We start from the raw sequence: 27,684 nt of genomic DNA, 5'->3' as shown, positions 1-27,684 counted from the left end.
TTATTTGTGTAAACTTTAATCTCCTTACAGTAGAAACATACACAGTACAAGCCAAAAGTAGTATAACAATTTTACAGCAAAGCTTACCAGTAAAATGCAAACCTGATTTGTATCAAATTCTTAAAAAACTGTGCACTTTCTCAAACGTAACTTTGTTCAGCACATCGTTTTGACATATATAATAAGGCATTAATTCTATAAGAATCATTTACTATATTCCAAAATCGCATGACCTAGGTGTAACACTCTAGAGCCTGATACCATTTTTGTTCCTGTTGACAATTACAGATTTAATCTACCTGCACTGACACGTAGCATAGAAGCACTAAGAACAAATACAAGCTTTCCCAATACTAGGTTCACATTGAAAAAGTTATACAAAAAAATCACTCAATTGTGCATTGCAATAGCTTGGTTCTGCTGCAGCCCTGACTGTAGTTTTAAGAATAATTCCCTTTCACATGCTTCCTCACTTTCCAGTAGTATTTAGTCTTTTTAAATGCAGAACTGAATCTGCAGGAATTGGACCCCATTTCTACCAGCTACCCAAACCAGAACACAGCTCTAAATTTCTTTCAAAGTTAATCTTCTATAAATGGCATAGTTAATTCATTCTAGCTACTATGTACAGAAATGGCTCAGGCAATTAAGTTAGTCCACCTTGTCATTAGTCACAGAAGTATAATTACTGTAGCTGGAAAGGAGGTATCTATGTGTTCCAGATAAGTGAGTTTAATTATGGTGAGAGCTTCCTCAACTCTATTTACATTACAACTTCAGGCTCAATTTAATAGCAAGTCATCATTTCCTCTTCGAACTTCAAGTAGTAGAGGTGATTCTTCATCACAGCCTCTTGCAGGTCACTGGAAGTCATCAAGGACGCCCATTGACTTTACAATAATTCTCCATCTTGGATCCCTCCTCTGCAAAGACAAGAAGAAAAGGCAGTAAGTATGCATTCTACGTGCAGCAAAGTACAAAGACTATTCACCACCTCTTTGGCTGATGTGGTAAATTTTAACTTGTTTTAATTTTCCACTGAGTGAAATTCCAACCCTTCCTACTGAAAGAGAATAACTGTTTAACTCGCTAAATGCCAAAATCAGGCTCGCATCAAACTGAGGATTTTCTTCTAAAAACAGAAAAAACAAGTAGCCCCGCTTTCTCTTTGTCTTCCACAAAACTACAGCAAGGGAGAAACAGAAAAGCCTGTTAGCCACAAGTGACTCACTCCACTCCATCCATTTGCAAGAACACGCTTTTCTCTCTCCAGTATGCATTTCAAGCACTGGAAATTAAACCACTCTCAAAATTTCAAGACAAGCAATGCGTACCAACTGAACTACAGGTAAATTATTTCTTTCTTGATGTTCAGATGTAATCCAGGATAGCTGCTTTTATTGCCTTTGTATCTTAGTAATTCCTAAAAAACATTTTTAGAAATATTTATTTTCCAACCGTTCTGTAAAGTAGTCTCTTCCTCTAAGATAAAGCACTGTCTCAGATAATAGCTCTGACAATTTCTTCTGTAAATGCTATCCTGTTTCCTGTTCAATTTAATCCAAGTTTCTATTTATTAATATTCAACATACCTTTCAAAACCAAAATGTAATTAATTGTACTCGGGGTGTTCTTTATATTTGCACATTGTTAATGTTTCATAACATCATGAAAGGAGGTTATAGCAAGGTGGGTGTCAGTCTCTTCTCCCAAGTAAAAAGCGATTGGACAACAGGAAACAGCCTCAAGTTATGCCAGGGGACATTTAGATCAGATATTAGGAAAATTTTCTTCACCTTAAGGGTTGTCAAGCACTGGAACAGGCTGCCCAGGGAGGTGGTGGAGTCACCATTCCTGGAGGTATTTAAAAGATGTGTAGATGTGGCACTTAGGGACATGGTTTAGTGGTGGCCTTATAAGATTTTTTCCAACCTAAATGATTCTATGATTTAAAATAGTCTGCTATTGAAATATTTAACTTCTTTAGACATGAGTAGATTCTTAGCACAAATATCTTGACTATTCTTTTTTTTTTTTTTTTTTTTTTTTTTTTTTACACGTAAAGGTACAATTTTTGTTTAAATACAAATCAAGGTTGGTATGAGGAAGTACTTGAATATAAACAGAAATATTACCTACTAGTATCTATCTGAAGATTTATTTATGGTGAAGAAGATTACGTGCTCTACATACCTATGAGAAGGTGAGTTTGGAACAACTTCATGTACATAAATTCCACTTCTGACATCAGGAAAATCAGCATTATTGTGTTTCAGTTCTTCCACCAAGCTAAAAGAACAAAGTTATACAGCATTTTATTCCACTACAAAAGCAGAAGCATTCAAAAATTCTTATTTATTCTCACATTTTTTTGTGACCAAAAATGAATGACTTAACTGTTTGCTTCTTGTTCTTGTGATGAGAACACAGGGGATTTGAAATTGGATTAAAAGCAGTAATACAGATTTTTAAGAGTTAGAACTACTTAACTGTGCAAAGCATACTGTATTTAATGGTCTTGTACATCTCCTGCAAGAACCTGACTTTTGCTATTTATGGCAGTAGCACAGATGGCACTGTAGAAGAGCACAGAGACAGTAGCACACTCTGTCCTAGGTGCTGTACAGGGATAAAAGACATTCCTGCTCCAAAAAAAAATAATGCTGGTGGTGGGGCAGAAGTTTGCTAACTATTTTGATACTTTTATTTTGCAAGACATTCTTAGTTTGTCTTTATCTAGAACAGTAAAGCCTTTGATAACTTCAGTCATCAGATAGATGAGAACCGTGAGACTTTTCCAAGGAAACCAGCTTCCTCAAATTTTCTTGAGGATTGTTTGTGCATCCCTTTCTAAAGAAAGACGACAGGAATCATCTGCAAAATAGCCTCTAAAAATATACCCCCGTTTCTGAGGGGATGACATCATTTCAGGTCTGTGTACAGTGTGGTTTAAAACCCATTTCTGGAAAGAAATGGTTTTAAACTAATGATGGATTACTCTGCTGTCTGCCACAAAAACTTGGGGTCCCTCAGATGGAAAGCAAGCCAAAATGGCTGCACATAGCCTCACTGCATTGATTTTGTAATGAGGAAGCTAACAATTAAACGACTAAAGCAACACACTAGGGGAAGTAGTCCTTTCCTGGAAACGGGCCTGGAGACATCTTACACTGCTCCATTAGATGCCACAAAAGCAGTAAAATCTTAGCACGTTTACTTCACAATTATGCAGAGAAACATTCTGAGTTTCTCTCCATCAGTGGTGGCCCAGTGATGTTAATGCCATTACACCGATTCATTCCAGCTGAGGATCTGACCCTCTGGGGAGGACTGCAAGAGTGTAACTCAATAAATAAAAGATAGCTTTACTACAACCCCAGCTGGAAATTGTCTTGTTTAATTCTGTAGCCTACTGCCATGCTGGAAGTGCGCTTACTGCTGCACAAGAACCATAAGACTCCTCATTTGTTATCCCAGAATATATCCTCATAATGGGAAGACACAAAGCAACATGAGACAGAAAAGACAGTAAAGAACTGGAAGAGAGCGCCCATATTCTGGCTTTGTTAACATGGAGGCATTAAGCTTTACTTCTGCACTTTAGCAACTACTTTCTTCCCAGTTAATGGTTAGGCACTAAATCTCACATCATATGGCCTCCACTGGCACTGACAAAACTACCACCAAACCCTCAGGCAGCTAATCTGCCATTGGCACTCAGTCACCTGAAAAGAGCAGCTTGTTTAGATGTCACCTAAAACCCGGGTTAACTCCAGACATCCTCGTGAAGAACCAAAATCTCTGTTCAGGCTCTTCCTAACTTCCCTCAGCTATCAACAGAGCATCCACCATTACCAGTATTTAGACAGTGACTGACAGTGATCTTCCAGGTCTCAGAACATGTATTTCACTAGCATCATTAAATGTTCACAGATTTCATAGAAGCAAATGCACACTTCTGGATTTTCTGGAAATTTGTAATGAAAGCTGAATGATGAAGTTCTGAACCACTATTGATCACATGGTGTATGCACGATCATACAGACTACTTTTCTAAGATACTTACGCAGGTGTTATTGTCAGCATTCTGATGCCAATGAAACGCTTCTTCCCATCTGAAAGTAATACAAAGTATATTTAAGAAATTTTGGCAAACATTGACGAAGTAACTACTTTGAAACATCCCATTTTAATTGACATGTATTTTAAGTCATCAGCTTTCGATAAAACCAAGCAGAAGTCATACACATCTACACTGAGGTCATTTTTTATTTTGGTTAGCATTGGTGTACACAATGACAATCCCTCTCCCTGCAAATGAGAGTAAGAGAGAAGCTCATTTATACTCCACTAGTTTTCCTTCAGGAAATTCAGGAAGAATTCTGTGATCTACTAATCACATGACTTCAGTAAATGGAAAATTTCTTAACCAACTACCATTTCATCTGAAACTGGTCAAGACAATTCAATCATATGGTGTTCTCACCAAAATGTAGAAATGGGATTTAAAGAAATTAAAATTTCCACCTTTCAGGGAAAGGACAACCAAAAGACTCACACTGATTCTAATGCAAATGGCTTGTTATTTCTACCCCAAAGAATTAAAAGTAAAAAAACCCCATACACCTTAGCCAAAGTGATCACAAAAATGATCATAGGGATGGAACACCTTTCCTATGAAGAAACACTGAGAGAGTTGTGGTTGTTCAGCTTGGAGAAGATAAGGCTCCAGGGAGACTTTATTACAGCCTTTCAATACTTCGAGGGGGCTTATAAGAAAGATGGGAACAAACTTTTTAGCAAGGTCTGCTGCAATAGGACAAGGGGTAACTGTTTTAAACTCAAAGAAGGTAGATTTAGATGAGATATAAGGAAGAAAATTTTTATTATGAGGGTGATGAAACACTGGAACAGGTTGCCCAGAGAGGTCGGTGGTAGATGCCCCATTCCTGGAAATATTCAAGGTCAGACTGGACAGGGCTCTGACCAACCTGATCTAGCTGAAGATGTGCCTGCTCACTGCAGAGGGAGTTGGCCTAGATGACCTTAAACAGTCCCTTCCAATCCAAACTATTCTATGATTAGCCAAGACTGTAGAATTTTAAATGGTGAAAATTTACTCCTTTAGAAACAGCACCACACTTCTGCAGTTGGCTTTTAGTAATCATGATATTGCACAGCTGTCTTATGAAAAAAAAATGCAGTTTGATGACTTCCTGAAGTGACTGCTTCAGTAGTTAGTTATATCCGGTATGAAACAGCTTTTCCCCTTACTTGTGCCAGCATAACTACTTCACAATTTCTTTGAGCTTCTCCATGTTCTCATGTGAGGAAACAGTTTGAAAAGGAGATACACACAGTCTTCTCTAACTCTTATTCTTTCCAAGAAAAATAGTCCCAAGTAAAGGAATTGGTCCTGAATCTTATACATGTCCAATATTCCCATTAGTGTCAGTGAAAATGTTGGCTACTAACTACTAAACGTTGGATTTGCTACACACTGAATCTTACAACTGTAACTGTCACCCCTGTTATTCCCTGAACTGTTCTGGCTCTCTTCTGCTTTAAAGTGAAACTAATGCGATCAAAGTCAGCTACAGTAAAAGTGTCTTGAAGAAGTCTAACTACTCAAAACCGAAGTCTCAAAAGCTTTGGGCATGGCCATGACCTAGTGTAATTCATAGTGCTTCTCTAGTCTACCTGGCATAAACATAGTTTTTCACTTTTTAAAAATATCCAAACATGATAATTCTCCACCTGAAAATAATCTCTCCATCCCTGTAAAGTGGACAGTTAAATGATCTAAGTTGTCTTCATGAAACACAGATGACAGACTCTCTGGTGACAGTTTACTGTTTGCATTAAACGGTTTGCTACTGGTCATCACCTGTGTGATGCAAAATATGCAGAAGCACAAAGCATATTCTGGGGCATGAGTTAGGAATGTTTCCATGAAAGAAAATGAAAGAAGGGACAAGAGAAACCTATCTGGAAGAAATAAAGCAGCAAGGATGAGATTGGGCAAGAACAGAAACCAAAGCAGAAATGCTGCTGATCAAAAAGGGCACTAATTCCCCAGTGGCTAATGATAAAATGAGGTTTGGGGGTGGGGGGTACAATAAATCTGGTAACTACAGACTTTTTTAAAACTAGAAGTCTTATTCTACCATCATCTTTGGGCAGGTTGGGGTATCATTTCATTCATGTTCATGCATTAAAATTCAAAATGGCCTTCAGCCCTCTCTCCAAAATAAGTTTGCCACCCTGCAAACAGTGGTGCATACTGTAACAGTAGCAGGCTACTGTATAAAATAAAACTAATAGCTGTGATCTAATCATTATTTTAGCAGCAGAGACTAGATTACCCCCCTTCCCATCCTCCAGCCACTTCTGATGTCAGAATACAGGTTAAAAATATACATATATAAAAAATATTTGTCTTGTTTTGCAGAAGTCCATTCCATTCAGTTTAACTTAAGTCAAATATCTTGCACAAGAACCAAAGCTTTCATCAACAATGATTAAAGGGAATATAATTGTGCAGTCTATTGGAAGTATCAGCAGACACTGGACAGGCACAGACAAGCTATTACACTGTTTTACCATCCCCAAAGGATAGGCATTTTGATGTAAAGGTTAAGTCACATTAGCAGAACTGCGTGTGGCACCTTGAACTAACACTGTCATATTACATCTGTTCTGTGAATGAAAGTCTCAAAACCTGTCATTCAGGCAATTTGTGCAACCATGAGGCAGAAGAAAAAATAATTAGGAGAACTGGAATAAAGTGAGGCTGTAAATCTGAGAAGCACGTCACCAGGGTGAAGTCCCAGCAGCAGTCAAAAGAAGGCCAATACATAGGAACAATCAGCTTGAACAATGGGAAACCACTTAAAGCTGGAGCATAGCACAGCAGAGAGATATTCAAATCTCATTTCATTTTTGTAAACAGCAGGCCAGACTGAATACTGATTCCAGTGGTACAAAGTAAAGCAAACCAGCTTCAACTACTAGTTTAAACTTAAATCTGTTTTGCATTAATACAAAGTCACAAGCAGCTGACCCCAAGTATCTAGAAGCAGCTCACTATGGAGATTTCTGTTCCACAGTAAGGAAAGCATTTGCTTTAGTGTGAAACCTTTCTGGTTTTACCGATGCTTATAACAGTAGAGATACTAGGTAACTAGAGAGGTAATCACAGGCTGAAGGTAGAAGTGTTTATGACTTATAAACTGTGGCAAAAAAACCCCTGATAAATCCAAATGAAGGGGTCAGGTACTCAGACTCTTACGGACATGAGTTAACTCTGGCACATGAGTATCCCCATTACAGTTGGTTTCAGTAGGGCCAGGATATTGCCAAGATTTCTGAGTGAAGAAACGAATCCTGCACTTTTTATTCAAGTGGCAGGCTAAATTCCTACTTCTCTGCTTGCTCCTTTTGCACTTAAGATGGTCTTGCAGATTGCATGAGCAGTCCTGAAAGTATTTAAGAAAATATTCCATTGCCAAACAGAAACCATGAAAACAGCTCAAATCTATAATGCCAAATAATGTGCATCATCACATATAAACGCATAGCTGAATTTAATCAGTATTCTGAATCTATACTTAGCAAGCCTCCTAAGCAGCCCTAATGTTTATTGGTAATAATTATCATTAATAATCATAAAAATACACAGGTAAGCATATAGTTTCAACACAACCAATTAAGTGTTCTGGGAACGTAAGAAGATTCATATAAATGAACTGGTGTGGCCAATGCAGAACTCCCCTATTTCTCCTTGCCCATCTGAAACAAGGTTTATTCACTTCTCTGCTAAAATAATATGAGAGCCCAGGCTGACCTCTTAGGCTGGATTTTCTCTTTAATATTTTGTCAAATTGCTAACTTACTGTCTTCCATTCTAGAGGATCCATGTTTGAACACTTTCTACTTTTACCATCCTTCTCAAGTGTAAACTAGAAATAGATGGCAGAGCCAAGACTGAAACCGAGAAATTCCTACAGGATACTAATAAAAGACACTGAAGTAAAAAGAAAAAACCAAAACACCAAACACCAACAACAAAAAACAACCCAGTCAAAACAGTCAATGCTTAAATATATCTATGACTTCTGGAGGTAAAGACAGAACACACAGATGGTTAAAAACTGAGATTAGATGGAGACACTTAACTTCATGCACCAGTTTAGTAATTCCTAACTATAAAAGGAGGTTAACACTATTACTGATAAATCTGAAATCAGTAAAGACTTTCAGATGATTCAAAAGATAAATATCTCTATGCAGAATGTGGTAAATCGTTGGTCAAAAATTATCTATTAGCTATTATCATGTATTACCCATGCATTAGGTAATATAGAATGCTTCGATAATCATAATCATTGCAGACACTGCATTCAGATACCGTCCTCTCCTTTTTCCTCCCCTTCTCCACTCCTGTACATCAGTAGATTATATATTTGCAGTTATATGCAATGGATGTGACTTCAAAATATATGCCTTCTATATAAAACTGGTAGTTATCTGATCAACTCAGATTTAAAGACTAAGTTCAAGCTTACTCAAAATATTGTTTAATATCTCTTACACGCCAGAGTAAATCTGCGAAAATCAGTTTCCTAAGGGAGTTTTATTATCTTCAGGAAATATGTTAGTTAAAGCAAAATGTTAATACCCTTAAACTTATTTCTATGATTTAACTGTACCATAAGGGTGGATTCCACTGAAACTTCTGAAACTTAATTGGAGCAAAAGAAAACATGATAAAAACAGCCCAAAAGTTCTGCTTACATAAATTCCCTATATCAAGAAATAACGCCTATACAACAAACATGAAAATTCTATGTCTCAAATATGGTGAAAATATCTCCTAGAAATTCTCCTTCTCTATGCATCAAGGGCTCTAAATGACTGTGCTTCTGCCTGCAGCAAAAGTACAAAAGGTACTTCAGACAAGCAAAGAAAAAAAAAATTAAAAAAATAAAAACTGCCTGTACCCAGGGTTATACCAAGCACTAATGGTCACACTAATGCTATGAGTGAGTGTGAATCCTTCTCCTTTGATTAGGGGATAATGCAAATGATAAAAAAAAAAAAAAATCAGTATGTTCCAATCTCAAGATTAAATTTCACCATGTTTTCTCTTAGGGTTCCACAGGCAAAGTTATCTCTAGGCCCTCTGTCTGGGCTCAGTGGATTCATCATTCTCTGGAGGCAAAGGTGCCTGAAGGAGCAAGGTGGCTGATTTCAGTGGCAACATCTCTAGCCTTCACTGACTTTCCAGCCCTAGTTTCCAGGAACTCACTGGCAGATGGTGGGCTTTCTGCACAAGCCTTGCATTCCTGCCCCTAGAGCCATGCCAGCAGAGCAAGCCATCGCTCCTCCCTGTTTTGAGATGAGCAGTTTGGTTCTGAAGGGGAACATCACTAATGATACAGACCTGCGTCTCTCAGAAGCCAACAAACAGTTAGTAACCTGGGTGAATAAATAGTTCTTTTGACTTGTTGGCTGAAACAAAACTATTTCAGCTAGTTTGAAATGTACTTTTCAGCACATAATTAACAACTTCTTTCACCGACTCCCCTCCCCCAAATCAACAAGTGAAAACAATCTGATTTGGGGAAGTCGGCAAAACACAGATGAGGGGACCCATCAGAATTGCGATGGTCTCAAATACACAAGCAGATGCATAACTTTAAGACCTCTGACTAAGGGAAGTTTCTGAAATAACAGTATCTGAGAGAACACTGAGCACAACAGTGTAGGGGAATAACCCTGGCATCAGCAATTAGGATGAACTCAGGAGAAGACAAGATTAATATCAAGAAGATTCAAGAGAAGCAGCAGCCAACAGTCATGATAAAAGACGAGTAGGGTGTAGACAGATAAATTGGCAAGCAAAAGAGAAAGGAAGGTTTGGCTTGGATGAAACATTACTAGATCAGCTTTGGCTGTGCAGCACGTAGAATGACACCTAATATAGTGTGACATATATGAGGCAGGCACATCAAAAAAGTCCAGAGTACTGCAATTGTCAGTTGCTGGTATATTCAGATTTATATGCTCTTTGGTGCAGAGGCTCTTCTTTTTTTCAGCCTCTCCCCCTGCTTGCCTTTGTATTTTTTCAGGAATTAGAACACAGCTCTATCTCCACGGGGGTCTGAGAATCTAGCACAATATCCAATTGTATAGCACTGACATAGATGACCATAGCAAAATAAAGATCATCCATTGATAGTGCACACACTATACTCCATCTATGGACAAGTGTTTTAAAAAGTTTTGACCTTATTCTCCACAATACATTTCAATCTCCTTTTTGTTTGGACAATATGTGAGGATAAGACTCCTTGACCAAGTCACCATTTGTTCTTAAGATCATTTGAGGCTGTGTCCTCACTGTTCTCAGAGGCTGTTTTCCCCAGATTTATACAGATACTGTCTACTCTTTGGGCGTTTGAGTAACACAATGTCTCTCCTGCTTCACTGAAGCTGTTTTCTATTTCCAAGTCTATAGTGTTTTATACTGTAAAAAAATGCTGCTCCTTTCAGTAACAGGTAGTGGAGTCACTACTACCACTACAGCCACAATTCACTGACCTGCAAAGACAACCCATGTCTTTTGGCACTTCAATGACAGATCAGGATAGTAACTCAAAGATGTCACTGTTTCTTGCAATCTTACCTTTACTTTGTTTGTCATGTGACTCTGTGAGAAACTGAGTGATACGGTCTGAAGGAATAGCAAAAGAAATTCCAGCTGTGACCTTCAAGGTGTTAATCCCAATAACTTCACCATCCTGTTGAGAGACAGCACCCAATTAATTTGCTCTTAAGTGCCAGGGTTCAGCTCATTGCTTAGCATTTCATGTTAAAAGCTGTTGTAAGAAATTTTAGAGTGTTGTAATCACTCAAGAAATAAACATTACTTGTAAGGGAGGATCTGGGCTCTGATTCACAATCCTTTTTGCATTTAACTGTGATGGCCAGAGAGATTACAGTACAGTTTGTTCATCCAAGGTCCATCCCACCACTTGGAAAGAGATTCACTCTGCTGAGTGGGCAGTGGAGTCACTACTACCACTACAGCCACAATTCACCGACCTCCAAAATCACTGCTGGCTTTAAGCAATCTATTTTAAAATCAGTTGTGCGGATTAATCAGGTCTCATCTTTGCCGTGCATCCCAGGTTTCATAGCGTGAATGAGCCTAACTGCTCCTTCCAGATCCCATTTTCCTCACTGCTGTGTAAAATTTCCTCTGCTTTATAATAAAATGTTTTTCCACGGTGTATGAACTGAGACCTAATTTGCAGAGCTTGTGTTAGCTTCAGGGTATCTGCCTATCATTAGCTTGAATGACTGTAAGCTGGTATGACCTATGAATCATTCCAAAAAAATATTCTTCCACTAATTTCAAAATAGCTCTTGAAACAAAACAAAAGCCAGGTCACATGGACTTACCAGATTAACTAGAGGTCCTCCAGAGTTGCCGTACTGTAAAAATGACATAAGGGAACAATAAATTGGTGCTTCACGGTAGGAAATGCAATTTTCGTTTCAAACAGTATTTTGTTTGTAAGTAAATGAAAGAGAGCAGGTCATTTCTTAGGCAGCATTGAAAGACGCAATATTGATCACTGATTACAGGTAGGTCCTACCCTACTCGTTCACAGTTCTTGTGGTAAAGGTATTTTTTTTCCAGAAACAGGCCTTAAGTTAGGAGTGGCAATTTACCACTCCAAATAGTTAGATCCTAAGTTTAAGAAGAATAATTAAATAGTTAAAATTAGTATTTTTATTCTTCTAAAGATTTTCAGAACTAAGTTTTGAAATAATTAACTGCTATTTAAAGCTATATTTCAGTGAGGTGCACATACCGTTCTTTAGTAGTTTTATTCATCACTTTGGTTTGTACCACTGTCAATCTCTCTTTACCAGAGAACACAGTGCTTTACATATTTAATCATAGCATATTGCTATGAGGTAGGTACTACATAAGGATTGATTTAGTAACCACAGACTGTCTGTAGAGAGGGCATATATAAGCAGCTCTGAGAAGCCTGAAATTGCCTAATACCTAATGACCGTCAAAGGAAACATCCAACAGTACTACGGGAAATGAGAGCTGGAGAAGTCTGGTCCATCTTCATGTTGGCCCAACATGTTTGTTTCCGAGTGAGGCCAGAGTTTTCAAGTAGGTCTACCGCACAGCCAAGAGCAGCAACTTACTACTCAAAAGAAACAAAAGCTAAGTGATGCATGATAGCAACACGAGCCATATGAACTGTTTATACTTAGATAGCACTGGGCAAACTTTATACAGTCTCAGAAGACTAAAAGAGACTTTAAAGTTTTTAAAACAGCTTTGAAGTTTGTGTTTAAACAGAGATCAGTTTCTTACATCGTATCAGCAATCACAGGCTACACACTTGATTTTTATGTCTGACACAAAGGAACCAAGGTAATGATTTTTCAGGCTTCCTCAGCATATCATCTTTCATTCACTTGTCTTCTGCTTGAAGAACACGATAATGAAAGAACTACAGCACATGTAGCATAGCTCCATTTAGGAACGTACGGCCTTGTTTTCTCCTGCCCCATGTTCCTGCTCTCCCAGCATTTCTCAGAAGGCAGCTGCATGCACATTCCTGCAGGAAAGTCTTGGCTGAGCCACAGGAATGCTCTGAACAGAGCAGCTCTCAAACTCCTCCCATTCTCAGGAGAAAACTAGTATATCAGCTAAGCACAAAGCATCCCTATGCCAGGGACTATCTTCATATTCTGTGGTCTCAGATGGCAAAGCATATAAATATATTGTCATTTTCCTTACCTCCTCTGCTATCACTATTCCATTTGGTCTAGCATTATCTGATACACTCTGCTATCCTTGTCTAAACTTGATCATTAGCTTCTGAGGACACTGAATGTCTAGTGTATACACAAGGAAGCAGTGTGATCTTGAGGAATGTGTATAGGCGTGAAGTCAAGAATCCCATGTTCTAATTCTGTCTCTGCCACCAATTCAGTGTGCACTCCCAAGTAACACATTTTGCATAAGTTCTCCTATTCTCCTTACACGACTGAAGAGAGTAATTCCAATTAAATGTCTTAAGAAGTCCAGCTCCTGATTCATATAGAAGCTTTTTGAAAAAGCTCACTTCCATGTAATACCTAGCATGAAAAGTAATTACCCTCTTTCTTCCCATACAGTTTCTCTCAACAAGTCTGTGACGATAAACATTTCTGAAGCGCTTTGCCTGTGTAAAAAGCTAAGACTTATGACTTGTTATGTCAAATTTGACTTTGAGGTTCAGCAAATAAATCCTGAAAATATATCCCTTTCAATGTATAACAGATTTATGCCATAAAATTTCAGGACATTTTCTACCTCAGATATGCAAGCAACACTTGTTTTAGAATCTGCACAAGTTATATACGCACACAAGGACTTTATTTAAGCTCTTTGGATCCCTCCAAGCTGCTCTAAAGGGACATTATTTTCGTGTATTTCTATAGAACATGCAGTGCTGGGACACTTAACTCCAAACTATCTCAAATTTTAGATATTTTACGTCTAGATTTTTACTTGGAGTATGTGATACGCAAAGGGAAAACAAGAACAACAAAAAAACCGGCCCCCTCCTTAAGTTCTTAGCTGGGTGTCCTGTCGTTAAATTTAAGCAGACACTATCAACTTGACTACTCCATCTGGTTCTAATGCATGGAGATGAATGAAACTTTGGCCCTATTCTACAGCTTGCTTGGCCAGGTCAGCTGAACAAGCAGAAAGAGAAATGTGCAGATTTACTGCTGGTCTGTACAATCACGTGTTACTGCACAAACTACTGAATGAGAGGGTCTGTCATATGTAACACCTCCACAGACAACCTCAAGGAGGGTAGTTTTATTTATTATACCTTTCACAACACTAAAGCCTGAATACAACTTACAGACACTGTATAGCTTTTATAAGAGCAGACTATTCCTGATATTAAACAAAGCTTTTATTTTAGTGGATTCATCTTTACAAGCACACACTTCCCTGCTGAATAGGTGGGGATTTCAAGGTCCCAGGACTGCAAAACTCAGCTCCTCGCATACCTAGTACTTACATTGATAATAGCATCTGTCTGAACATAATCCATATCAGAGTCCCGCAGGCCAAGTTCTTTGCCATCTCGCTGAGCAGTGCTGACAATACCTGTTGTCACGGTGTTCTGTAAGGCAAATGGACTTCCAATTGCCACCACAAATTCTCCTGGCCTCAGATCAGCAGAGTGTCCCAGTAACAATACTGGTAGTTTTTTCTTAAATAAACACAGAAAGAAAGAGGCAAACATTAGATTATACCTGAAAATAACCTGACTGGAAAGATCAAAAACTAGCAAAAAGTTAGGAACACACACTTTCCACTACATTAATGAAAGAGCCACTCACTATCGTTTACCCAAAACTTACATCAGGTAAAATTAGTATACTGCAGCACATTACTGCTTTAAACTGTCCCCAGAAACAAAGTGTTAGTTTTTGTACCTTGCAGTTTCATCCAGAAAAAAAAAAAAAGCCAGCAAGATTCTGACACAGACTTCCCTGTTTTTCAGCAGATTGTTCCCTCCTCCTACAAACAGCACACAAACTAACTGTTCACCAGACTGCCATTCTCCCTACACTATGTACCACCTTGCCATCCATGTACTGGAACGAAGCTAGCAGGATTAGCCAAAATAGCCAGGGTCTTCAGGTAAAGATAGCAGAATCTGGCCATACATTAACTGAGCTGCATTTTTTTTTGTTGTTGTTTTTTAGCAGTTCCTAGCACAGAAGATAATTTAATTCTAAGAGGAAAAATTTCCAGGCCAAAATTTCAGTACATTGCTTTCCCCCAAATATACGCCCAAGGAATCCCTAAACACATATTTCATCCAGTCACTCTATACTAAATGAAACTGAAATAGGGTTCCCAAAGTAATTCACTCACCTGTTTATGCCACTCACCTTAGGGTGAATCTTTATTGTTGCAATGTCAGATTTCTTGTCAATGTCTTTGATGGTTGCTTCATAGGTGTCTCCATTCTGTAGCTGCACTTTCAATTGTTGTCTGCCTGATACAGCATTGGTGCTTGACACCACGTGGGCATTGGTCACGATTAAACCAGAATCAGACATAATAAACCCAGATCCACTGGAAAGCGGGACATTTCGACCAAAGAGAGGGTGCCTGTACAAAATGTAAGTAATTATAACTCAAAAGGGAAGCATAACCTAAGAGACAATTACATTAGGAATCATTTACCACCTTTCACCTTGAGAAACAACAAAGCATTTGATGACCAAAGTTACAACCCTTACAAAAATTAAATTTAAAATAATTGACAAAGAAAGGATCCTTTGCTGAAAATTATGATCTCTTTTAGTCATTCAGGGAGACAGGAACTGAGGTTTTCAGACAACCCGCAGGGCCCTTTTCCTTTGATTTCCAGTTCTATCTTTATAGGCTTCCTTGCAGGAGAGGCTAGGTGACAAAAAGGGAAGGAGGAGGAGCCCATCTGATCCCACCAGTTGCTGCTTCCATACGGGAATAAAACAACAACAGGAAATAGTAGGGCAGACAAATGGACTGGTCCTCTAAAGAGAAAAAGGGAAGAAGGAGGAACATTTGCAGCTGGACAGAGGAACAATGGAAGAGGTGACACCTCAGGGAATCATGAAACCCAAGTGTAGACTGGCAGGAAAAATCATGTCTGGAAACTGAAAGGACTGAGAAAACGTGAAAGAAAAGAAATGAAAAACACTAGCAATGGGTAAAACTTGGAGGGAAACAAGATTTGCTGCAATATAGACAGTTAAAAGACTTTATAAACTGTTTAAAGTATTATGACTTGTCTCCATCAACAACTGCTGTAACAACCTTAGATTTGTTAGGGGAACAGAAAGTGCCTGGGCAGAAGATGAGAAAAGGTCCACAAATTCTTCTTTCTTCCAAGATGTGGTCCTTATTAGGAAATTGTTTGAAAGTTCTGGGCTATTCAGCAATAAAGAATTGGAGCCAATCCCAGGCAGAAGGCAGTATCACAATTAGTGCCCAGCAGGCTGCTGGAAAAACATTTACTTGCAGGGAAAGAAAAATCTTAACTATATATACGCAGATCTTAAACATCTTCAGCTGTAACACTCTCGAAAGACCAATCACCGTGTGCATAAAGCTATGTCTCAAAAATACTGATTATCTCAATTTTGGATATTAAAAAAACCCTATAAAAATTCTCAAGTATATGCAAAAATAGAGCACGCCGAGCAGCAAGGTATTCAGTTAATAGAGTACCTATAATATTTGCAGTAATTTGTTCTGACAGCAGGCTGGTTTGAACACTTGATGTTAAACCTGTCTCTCAGGTTCTTTTGAGCACTCAGTGTTAAACTTGCCACCTTAGCTCCAGCTTCAGTACACTGAATAATGGTATGTTTTGGTCAGCAAATTTAGTATATTTTTTTCCTATCAGAAATAGTTTTTGTGTTTAGATAGGTTACATCTGGTCAACATGCTACCTCTTAATGTTCTCCCTACCAAAATAAAAATCACCTCTCGTTGAAAGTAGAATAAGCAACAAGGAGCAATGTTTTTCCAGCTTACCTTCTGGACTAGTTTTTTTTAAACTCAGATAATAAACGTAATCCAACAAGCAACACATTTTAGTGAAGGCTGAAGAGATGTCCAAAGATGAGACATTTTATGGCAGACAATATATATTGTAAAGTACTGTAGACTGTAGCCAAATAAAATAAATCTACTAAACAGGAACAAAACACACAAATGGGTGGTTCTCTGGAACGAGTCTGCTGTAATGTTTCAGAGTATTCTGTGAACTTCAAGAACTCAAAATGAAGGTTACTACACTGGAAAACCTTTGTAGGCAGTTGTTAAACAATGCAATTAAAATACAAAGAATTCAAAGCGTTACCTGAGAAAAAGTTCTATGTGCACAACTGCAGGTGCAATCTTTTCCACCACATCTGCTATGAAGTTGAATTTGTATCTTGGGCTGCTGGACTGTAGGTGACCTATACTAGCAGAAAGAATTGGATATGTTAATAAGACAATACCCTTTTTTGCCAAGTAAGTGAGATAAAAATGCTTTGAATTGGTCTGTTTCTCCTACTGGGATAGTTTCCAAACAGGTATTGGAAAAGGAATCAAAATCACTAAGATGGTTCGAAACTTATCCAGCATTTTGGCAGATTCTGAGAAAATTAAATATCAGCATTACTTGGCTATAATTGGCTTTCTTGGAAGTCTACGAGGCTTGTCTGGAGTATTTTTCTCAGGACAGCTACTATTACCCAAAACACATAGGGCAGTAGGATGTCAGGCCAGAAAGGACTCAGGAGATCTCTAGTTCAACCTCCTGCTCAAAGCTGGGTCAGCTACAAAGGCATACCAGGTTGCTCAAAGGTTCTGTCCAGCTGGAACTTGCAAAACTCCAACGATGGAGACTCCAGAAACTCTCTGGACAGCTTGTCCCACTGCTTCACTGTCCTCCATGAGGTAAAAGTTTTTTTGTGTATCTAGTCTGGACCTCTCTTGTTGACACCCATTTCAAGTCATACCCGTTGTCTCTCATCCTCCTACTAAGCACCACTGTGAAAAGCCTGGCTCCATCTTCCTGGGAATTTCCTCATGAGCACAAGAAGGCTGCTGTTATGTCCTCCTGAAGCTTTCTGTTCCCCAGGCTGAACAAGCCCAGTTCCCTCAGCTTCTTCTCGCAGGAGATATGTCCAGCCCACACCCCACCCCAAACCCCATGATCTCCTGAACTCGCTCCAGTTTGTCAACACCATTCTCGTACTGAGGGGTCTAAAACCGGATGCAGCACTCTAGACGTGGTCTAACAAGTGCTAAGTAATATAGCCACAGCATTTGGGAACGGCATTTAGAACCCAAGTTAGGATTTTTCTGAAGTAGACACATTAGAAACCTGCTGTAAATGATAACCTTAGCACCTAAGAAGTTTTGCAAATTCACATTTTAGCTGTCACAAGCAGCTGGGCATAGCAACAGTTTACTAAATACTAAGTGTTCTGATAGAAGCCAGCATAGTACTACATTACACAGCACTATACACAGCATTTATGAATACTGAATATAATTCTGTGGAATTAAGATCTTGGAGAGGGAAAAAACCACAGCATCAGCATCTTGGTTTCTACTGTCACAACATCCTGGATTCTAACATCAAAACATCACAAAGTTGTAATATTGCTTGTGCTAGCATGTCATACTTTCTGCTGTCCCTAATACATGGGGACATATCAACACATATGTTAAACATATGCTAGGGGACATATCACCACACTCAAACAGCAATCTCTCATGTGTACAGCCTGATGCTTCAAAATTAACTAGGGGATCTAGGGAAGGGACTAAACAAGTTGTAATCAGATACAGCAATAACATTTTTGGCTTTTTTCAAATCTGGTGCAACAGCACACTGTTTATCCCCAGAGATATAATTCTTTTTCTGCCATTTAGTCAGGAGGGAGAAGCTCTAATTTCTAAACAATATCAGCTCTTCAGAAAGTGATGCTTTGCACCATCATGATTTGCTCTGAGTTCAACTCATGCTGAAGGATGAACTTTCTCCACAGTAGTTCCTGCATACCAAGACAACACCTGGGCTTAAGGGTTCTAGGTTTGCCTATTTATAGATCACATAACATAGCAATGAATTCAAATACAGAGCATGTCTTTTGAAAGCATATACTTTTTTTCCATCAGCTTCCTTTTAACCAAATCTTTAAAAGGAAAGGAGGTAGGAAGCATCACACAAAAAAGGAAAGAAACAGAAAAGAAAGAAGAGAGAAGTCCAAGAGAGTTCTCATGCATTTTGGTATTCTATGTAGTTCCTAGTTCAAAGATCATTTTCACCAATCCTTATCTACAGATGTTTTACTGACCATTAAACCTTGTAACTTGTAAATTACTTTACAAAGATTACAGCACAAAGGAGTCTAACCTATTTACAGAAAAGATGTCTCACTGATCTGTCCTATTCTTTGAATGAATTCATAAGATAGTGAGTGGGTGACAGCGAACTAGTTGCTATAGTTCCTATAGTCTCTCAGAAAGCTTTCACAATAAAGTGTTAGAGGACCTAAAAAGTCAGAAAGTGAGAGGCTTTAAATTACCACAGAATCCAAAAGACCTGAAGCAAAGACAGGAACTTACAGAATGGATACTGGTACCAAGGAAGAAAATACTGAAGAAAACAGATAAAGACAATTTAGGCATTTCTCCATAGAAATCAGTGAGTTCTTTTTCCTGTTACTGGACATGGGATTTGCTTCTGAGGAGAAAGAAACCATGCTTACATTTAGCAAGCTAAATTTATACAATATGTTATAAACAGAAGGAACAAATTGGCAGGACTAGACTTGATCTATTATTTTTATGCACATTCTCACACACTGAAAAATCCCTCTAACCAATTGAATACGCTTGTTTTTGTACTTAGTTTAAAAGAGACACTGCAAACAGGAATCAGAGAGGACAGTCATATGTAAGCACAATATAATACTATTATTTTGTTTACTGGGTCACTGAAGATATATCTTACCTTCAGTTCACAAGCAGCTTGCCTGATTATGCAGTGTATCTTTTGAAGTCTACTAACATGACTTTGAATGCTTGCATACACAGCATTGTTCACTGACAGGATGTAACATTATCATCACATTTATTTTAATAGAAATTACTATGCATCTATGACAGTCAGTTGGCCAGACCCTCAGCTGACAAGCTATCATAGGGGAAAAAAGTATGGTGAATGCAGGCTTTCAGTTGGTGTAAATCAGCATAGCTCTATGTGACTCAGGGCAACTAAATGCCTTTGCATCTGCTGAGTGCTGAACTGTTGTGCCCATGCCAAATAGTCGCAGCACTGCACACGGCCAAAAGCAGAGGCGGACACCTGTCAAAGAACTCAGTTTTGCACCACTCCTGACTAGCCACCAGGGAAACATCATGGGTAGCAGTGGCTTTTCTGGTAAGATTTAGGGTAGGCAGAGAGAAAAAGTCTGAAAGAGGCAGCTGATGAATGTAAACATGGAAATAGCTGAAGAAAATAAAATGCAGCATTACAGAGAGGAGACTATAAAACAGAAGCAAAACTTGTCTTCTTCCCATATCATAGGGAAAGCATTTCTCAGTCTGAGCAGAAGTTCAGAAACTCTCTGCTGGGGTCAGAAGACAAGAATACTCATACCTGAAGATGAATCCAAATCTGCACTGTACATTAAAGGGAAATCTGAAACAAAGGAGGATCAAGAATAACAGATGTGCAAACGTTGTAAGAAAGGTATAGTTGAAGATCTACTGGCCTGATTAGAGATGAGCTCTTCTTACTATTGTCTCATGGGGACTAAATGCTGGTGAAAATCGACTTACAAAGTTGAAATGCCTTCATAGAAACTGATCTCTCTTGAATCATCTTCTGCAAGATGGGAGTGATGAGAACCTTTAAACACATTGTATGACATGCCAGGAACTCAAACTGCAGACTTGGAAGATGTAACTGCAAACTAGCATTTACTCTCACACATACAGCCCTCTTTAAGGGAACTGAAGTGTTACTTATTATCAATTAAATTTTATTGCATAAATATTACACTGCTGGTTTTCATCAGAAGTTCTCAATATACTTTAAAAGGGAGGAATTGCAGCCTGAGGAAAGGAAGAAGGAAGCAACAAAATTGTCTAAGGTCACCCCAAAGACAAGTGTTTTAACTGTAGTAGTAGAACCAGGGCTTTCTGTCAGACCTTCAATTTGCATTAGTTACTAGACACTAGCTGCTGCTACTGTTCTTACCGAAACATAAAAATTAAATGTCTTTCTCACACACCCCCTGCACCTTGCTGTCTTGCAGTTCCACACCACTCTCAGACCTCTGCTGGACTGAATGTAAAAGCTCGAGTTTCCAGCAGCTTTGTGTATTTTGACCAACAGACCTACTAAGATTTGTCACATATTTCTCCAAAGGTCTCTCAATAACATGCATTATTTTCCATGTTATTACTACAAGCTCAAAATCATCTCAAACTAACCAAAGCTAATTTATCTTGGCAAAAAGCCATCATTTAATCCAGTATCTGTTGTATAACCAAAATATCAAAGGTACTGCAACCAGGTTGTACTTGCAAGTAAAAACACATTTATACTGTGTGAGTCTTTAGCTGTCTACATATTTCATAATCAAAAGAGCTAGATATTCCCAATCTGTTCCATAGCCACAAATCCACCGTATTCTCAGCAGATCTGAACTCGCATCCTATCATTTCAATTAAATAATTAGATCTTCAGAAGCTCTCTAGCTTCTCTCACAAAACACTCAAAATCCAGATTTGGATGTAAGTGCATGGACTGGAGTTAAAGATGTTCAGCGTATTTCCTAAGAGGTGATCTTATGTTTCCAGTTCGATGGGCTCCAGCTACATTGGATTTACATGGCTAAAGCTAACGCCTGTCAGGTGGGAGTATCCTTATTACCAGTTTAAAGCTTTTCCTGGATAGTAGCATTTTCTACAGGCTATAAGCACTTTTAATGGTGTTTTATTTACTTTCTTGCAGAGACAATAGACCCACTCCAATCTCTTTAACACTGAGGTAAATCAGGAACAACTCCAACAAATTTGTAGAGTTAACATAGTAGGAAGAGAACTGGAAAAAAACTTCAGCAGAAATAAATGGTCATAATCCCACTGAAAACAATAAAGCTAGACCAATTTACATTTGCAAAAGACTGAAAGTTTCTAAGTATCTGCCAACTTACTCCCTGTAGAATTAAATCAAATCACATTCAATGCTTTCTTAAAGACAATACATTGTATTAAAATCCACGATTTTATATTCATTAAGAATTTGTGAGCCTGGGAAACTCATTCTTTTAAGGCTGTTCCCCCATCCCCCTTTTAAAAACCAGCTTCAGAAAATATCTCTGTGTTCAGCAAAATTATTATGTCTAAGGGAGGACTGCAACCTGGTAGATCTGATCACCAGGGATAAACACTGTCCCAACTGTGCTTTCATGGAAAGAAATGAAAGACAAATAAAAGATTATAATGTCTCTGCTTAAAAAACAGAAACATCTGCTGGAAACATAGGTTCATGGGCAGCTTTTCTGATGAATTCAGCATTAAGATCAAGTTGCATAGCTGTGCACTGACCATAAAGCCTTGGTGAGTTTAATGCCACATTATGGTTCAGACTTGTTTATCCAATGGATTGTCTACCGTGCACAGATTAAAACAATTTGGTGAACCAACACCAAAGTGGCTTTCTTGTGCAGTGCTGCAATCACAACAGCCAGACGGAGACAAACTGGCACAAGCCTTCCAGCACAGACACCTCACTGAGTTCAGATGCTTGTTATTTCTCCTTCCCAAGTGGCTCTTATAAGGAGACATGACGAGAACATCTTTCCCGTTAGCTATCCTATACAAAGCAGTGACGTGCCATACTCTTTATTTACTATATACCAAACATTGCACAATATTAATCCTCACCTACAGGAAATCAAAACAAACTCAGACATAAAGAAAACAATCAATAAAGGAACATGACTAGAATTTACATTTTCAGCCAATACCTTGTAGTAAATTTCCCTAAATGCAGCTGGAGGCAGCTGTAAAGCTTTGATGACAATAATACCTGTAGGAGACTTCAGTATCTCTTACTGGGCCAATTTCTCATAAGTGCAAGTAAGGATATGCTCAATTGTTCCTCTGTATCTTCAAGGTTTTATTTACAGGTACTCTCCAAACACCCCATGTAGAACTGTGTGCAATGACTCTGCTCATGTATTAACCATATTTCAAACATTTCTTTCAGGGAACTGAACTTTTAGGCTCATACCTTGCAAAGATTTGACTGACATGGGTGAGGCTTAACATCATGACCACTTTCTGAGAGTGACTTCAGTTAAACAATGCAGCAGACAGACATTCTTAGGAAGAACCCTGCAAAGGATCAGTGTCAAAGCCAACATACTTGTTTTCTGGAACTTCTTTCCTCAAAGGTTTTCTAATCAATCTTTTAGTTTTCCTTGTTGCACTGACAAAATAGCACCTCTACTTAAAAAAAAATAAGTAACATTTTGCTTCCACGTCCTAGGTGAGAAAATACAAACCTTTCAACATCTGAACTGTCTTCACAGAAGCTGTTAGCAACATAACATTACAGGGAATTATTAACAGTAGTAAGAAAGCTGTGCTTGAAGATTATAAACAGCCCTTTGTGCAAGAAAGAGTCTGACATAAATTGGCCATGGATTGCAGATGACTCTGAATCCTTTGAGTGAGCAGTCTGACATTTTAATAGATTGATATGTGACATTGTTAAAACTTAAATTTGCTACAGTGAGAAACAGGACTCTGTAAGAACTGGTCTTTGATTACAGAAGTTGTCTTCCATAAACATTTATGCCATTATTTACACAATAGCTTGCAATAGCTTGTCTTTCTCACAGTAACAGAAGGCAGGAAAAATCTAGCTGTATCAGAAAATTCCCATATATTAAGGTATCTAGTGTTGAAGAGGGAAAAAAAAAAAGTATTTGTAGCATACAGTTTAAATTTGCCTAGTTGTTCTGCAGAGAAGTCCATGGGTCTGCTCAGATACATAATGCTAACTGTATGAGTAATAGTTTTCAAGGCACAGGCATATTGAAGAGCATCAATGACAGAGCTCCTGTATGGAACTATGCAATACACACACCCTTTAGTACACTGTATCTAGAACTTGCAATTTGACATGGTGTTCTTCAAGCTAATCCAGGCCTTCAACAAGAAAAAAGTATTTTAAATTATGTCAATTTTGGAATTACCACTCAGTCATCCAGGGCATCTATTTCCTCTCTTCCTTCCTGCATCCTTTATGATCCTTTACTACTCCTTTTTCATGCATCCTTGTTCACCAGACTTCTGTCACTAGGAAACCACACCTAAGTTTTCTCAGCCTGTCTTGGCTTATCACTGCCAGAATCTAACTTAGCATCAACACGAACAACTGGAAATGGACAGAAGTTGACATTTCAAAAGCTGTTCCTCAGGGTCATTGCATGTTCTGAAAATGACCTAAGCCACACTACATAAGGCTTTACCTGAGATTGTTTTAATATATGTATGGTTAAGTAAAACTGGATTTACTTTATAACTAGCTTAGCCCTTCAAATTGAGTCATCTGAGGCCAGATTTCTTTCAAGAACAGGGAAAAAGAGAGAAACTCAACAATAATTTTAAACTGTCGACTTTCTTCTAAACCTCTCATTACATCCATTGCATGTTACTGTTTTAAAAAAAATACCATAATTGAGTTCTATTCCTGGCTCAACCGCCAACTCAGTCTGACCTTGGGCAAGACACTTGGTTTCTTTGAGCTTCAGTTTGTGCAGCTGTAGAATTGAATAAAACAAAAATAAAACTTAACAGAGAACCAGATGCTTCATCTAAGCCGAGGTTTTCTGGGACAAAAAATAAAGCCAAAATAAAGCAAACCCTTAAATAGTTGCTTGAAAAAAAAAAAAAAGTTACTTCTACTTCACAGCTCCAAATTCCTAAGCCTATTAACAGTAGAGTCAGGAGGATTCCTTAAAGAAAATGTCATATATACCAAACCCCATGCACTCAGTAAGCCCTTAGACACAGGCTAGCTCACTCATTTTGGATAAACATTCTGATTATTTCACATGGATCAGTTCCAGCCTAGTATTAGCAGTACTAAAGCTAACGGATGCTGATGTGAAAAGGAACAGGCAAAGGGCAATTTACAACTACAAAATACTGGAGAGACTGATCAGTGCAGCCCCAGGCTGGCACCTGGAGCAATTCTTGACTCTGACAAGACACACCTAAAGGAACTCCAGGAATAGCATTTGACCTCCTCCCTCTCTGAACCAGAGTTTACCTTCTCTCAAGAGCGGGATATTTGAAAGGTCCACTATTCACAGAAAGGCTACAACAGTAGCCCTTTTCCCTCTGACCCCTCCCAATAATTTTGGCAAGTCTGCTATCTGCGAATAAACAGGACGGTTAGTGGTTCACCCGACATAATGGAAACACTAATGCATGACTTAAAACTCCACTGTGCATATGACTTTTCTTTCCAGGAACACTGCGAGAAAGGTACCAGAAGCAAACACTTAAAATAACATAGCAGTATGTGGTAAAATACTAGGCAGCACTAACACTTCCATAAAAGTAACCCATTTTAGCGCTTAAAAAAAAAAAATTACTACTAACATAAGTGATTACTAAACTTTCTGAAGTTAAACCATTGAGCCTGAAGTTGCCATAGCACATCACAATATCCGAGGCAATGGTCTTAGTATGTTACTGCAAACAGAAGACTATTTGGTATCCTGAGTGTCAATATTTTAAACTGTAAAATTCTGCAGGCTTTTTTCCCCCACTTTAGACTCTAGAAGTAGGCTACAAAACCTCTTGTGAAAAGCAAAAAAAAACCCCACAAAACACCACCAAAAACCAGGAAAAAAGACCATGGTTTAGGGTGGTTTTATATAATACTTGGTGCTTCTTCTGCCCTGCTTGGCTTTAAGAGGCATTATTCTTTCTACAGATGCCTGTAGGTGATGCCTCCAGGTGATGCCTCCTATACGCCACCAGGGAAGCCCCCAAGGCCAAGCATTCCCAGCTCCTCGCTCTGCCTGTGCAGGCCATGGTGCAATGGATCTGCAGCGCAACCTGCATGGGCCACACCACTGAAACGCCTCAGCAGCAAGTGCCGACATTACGACAGTAACGTGGCGCTGGCAGGACAACAGCGAGCGCACACCGCTGCCCTGCCCTGAGCAGGGGCAAAGGCTGAGGACGCCACGGCGGCCCTGCCCCACCAGCCCAACGCCCTCCATCCACCAAGCTGGTGGCCATGCCGCCCATCCTGCCCACCGGGGCACCGCAGCAGCCACCTGCACAGCACCCAGGTGCCCACGGCCGTGCTGCCGAGGGGAGATCTTCCCAAACCTCTGCCCACGGCCCCCAGCCTGCACCAAAGACTGAGGAAGAGGATTTTTGCCATTCAGAAAGGACCTGGACGCCCCCTCCCCACACCGCAGTGACTGCTGGCAGCCAGGCGACGTGCCTTGACCTTGTAGCCTCCTACAGTCCCTGGAGCCACCCAGTCTCCCCAGGTGACTGGAAATCATGTTTTTTTTCTTAGCCTGGAAGCCGGCACGCCCCTGCAGCGCCCACCCGCCGCCCTCTGCCCCACGGGCAGGCCCCACCATGCTCCTACCCGATTCACAGGCTCCCTTCTGGACCTGGGCGACGGCGGGCAGGCCGTGCTGCAGCGCCTTGCGGCTCACCGCCTTCAGCTGGCAGATGTTGTCGTAGGTCCGGCCGTCGCTGCCGCACACCTGGGCGCTGAGCTTGCACTGGCAGACCCCCTTGGCGAAGCGCTTGCCCATGGGGTAGCGGCAGTCGAGGCTGTCCCCGCAGGGCGGGTCCTCTTTGCGGCCGCAGGAGTCCCCCTCGCCCGCGGCGCAGATGAGGCAGCAGTTGCAGCGGTCGGGGACGTAGCCGCTGGGGCAGCTGGGGCTGGGGCACTTGGAGACATCGCAGCGGCTCGGGCACTTGGCTCGGGCAGCCGACAGCTCCGCAGCGCCTGGGCTGCAGCTGAGCGACAGCAGGAGCAACGGGCTCAGCAGCGACACCCGCATCCTCGGCGGGCTGCTGGCGGGGAGAGCGGCGGAGAAGGGGTGCGAGCCCGCCCGGCCCGAGGGGAGGAGGCGGGGAAGGTGCAATCGCGGTGCAGCGAGGGAAGGGAAGGGAAGGGAAGTCGGGCTTTATGCACACACGGACGGGAAAGTGTCTTCTGCCCCGAGCAGAGCTTCTGCAGGCGGGGCGGGAAAGAGCAGCAGATGGAAGGAAGGAGGCTGGAGTATAAAGCCGCGGCGTCAAGGCCCGTTTAGTCCGTCCGAGGTGCGGCAGCTCAGGGGCTCCGCGGGACTAGCTCGCAGGGCTGAGGCGCCGAGCCATGGCCAAGGTGCCGCGCAAGGTGAGCGCCGTCCCCAGGCGGCCGCGGGAAGCAGTGAGGCCGGCACCGAGCGCAGCGGCACGGTTATATGCGGGACGCGCCCGGGGCCGCCGCCGCCGCCTCTGGCAGCAGCCGCGGGAGCTCCGCAGCGACGGCCAGGCCCCACCCCGACCGGGGAGGGCGGGCTCCCCGCGGGCGGGCCGCCGGGCCGGGGAGGGCCTGGCTCAGGGGACGGGCTGGGCGGGCTCCCCGCAGCCCGGGCGCTGCGCGGGGGATGCCGCCCGTCTGCCAGTGGCTCACCGCCCCCGAGGCGGCAGGGCCCGGGCTGAGCCCGGCTGTGGCGAGCCACCCGACGCCAGCAGCAGTGGGTGCGCGACGTGGGCTAAAAAAATGCCGATATATGCATGTAAGAGAACATAGGTGAAGGGGGAGGTTGCGACCTCTGCGAGTGCGGGGGGCAGAAAGCCAGCAGCCGTTTTATCGCTATCATGCTTCTCTTGAATGCTGTCAGCGTTAGTAAGAACTTCCATCACCACTGCTACCAAAGGGTAATGAGCTTGGGCCCCTGCGGTGGTATGAAACACCATGGTGCTTGGTCATGGATCCCTTTTTGCAGGTGACGAAGCAGGGACAC

At 40.6% G+C, this 27,684-nt stretch overlaps 1 protein-coding gene across 1 annotated transcript; it reads right to left on the bottom strand.

The window, feature by feature from the left end:
• HTRA3 (HtrA serine peptidase 3) lies at nt 1-27,210 on the bottom strand. Its single transcript, XM_037385637.1, has 9 exons — nt 26,310-27,210; nt 16,968-17,067; nt 15,004-15,226; nt 14,121-14,315; nt 11,470-11,502; nt 10,691-10,805; nt 4,067-4,115; nt 2,194-2,289; nt 1-923 (listed from the first exon to the last, which is right to left on the bottom strand). Exons 1-9 carry the CDS (start codon nt 26,731-26,733, stop codon nt 893-895), a joined length of 1,266 nt encoding a protein of 421 aa, XP_037241534.1. The 5' UTR covers nt 26,734-27,210; the 3' UTR covers nt 1-892.
• Between the last annotated feature and the right edge of the window lie 474 nt (nt 27,211-27,684).

This window comes from Falco rusticolus, chromosome 1 (genome assembly GCF_015220075.1).
Source record: "Falco rusticolus isolate bFalRus1 chromosome 1, bFalRus1.pri, whole genome shotgun sequence".
NCBI classification, from domain to species: Eukaryota; Metazoa; Chordata; class Aves; order Falconiformes; family Falconidae; genus Falco; species Falco rusticolus.
The sequence above is the reverse complement of the archived record's forward strand: the minus strand, read 5'-3'. Positions and strand labels throughout refer to the sequence as shown.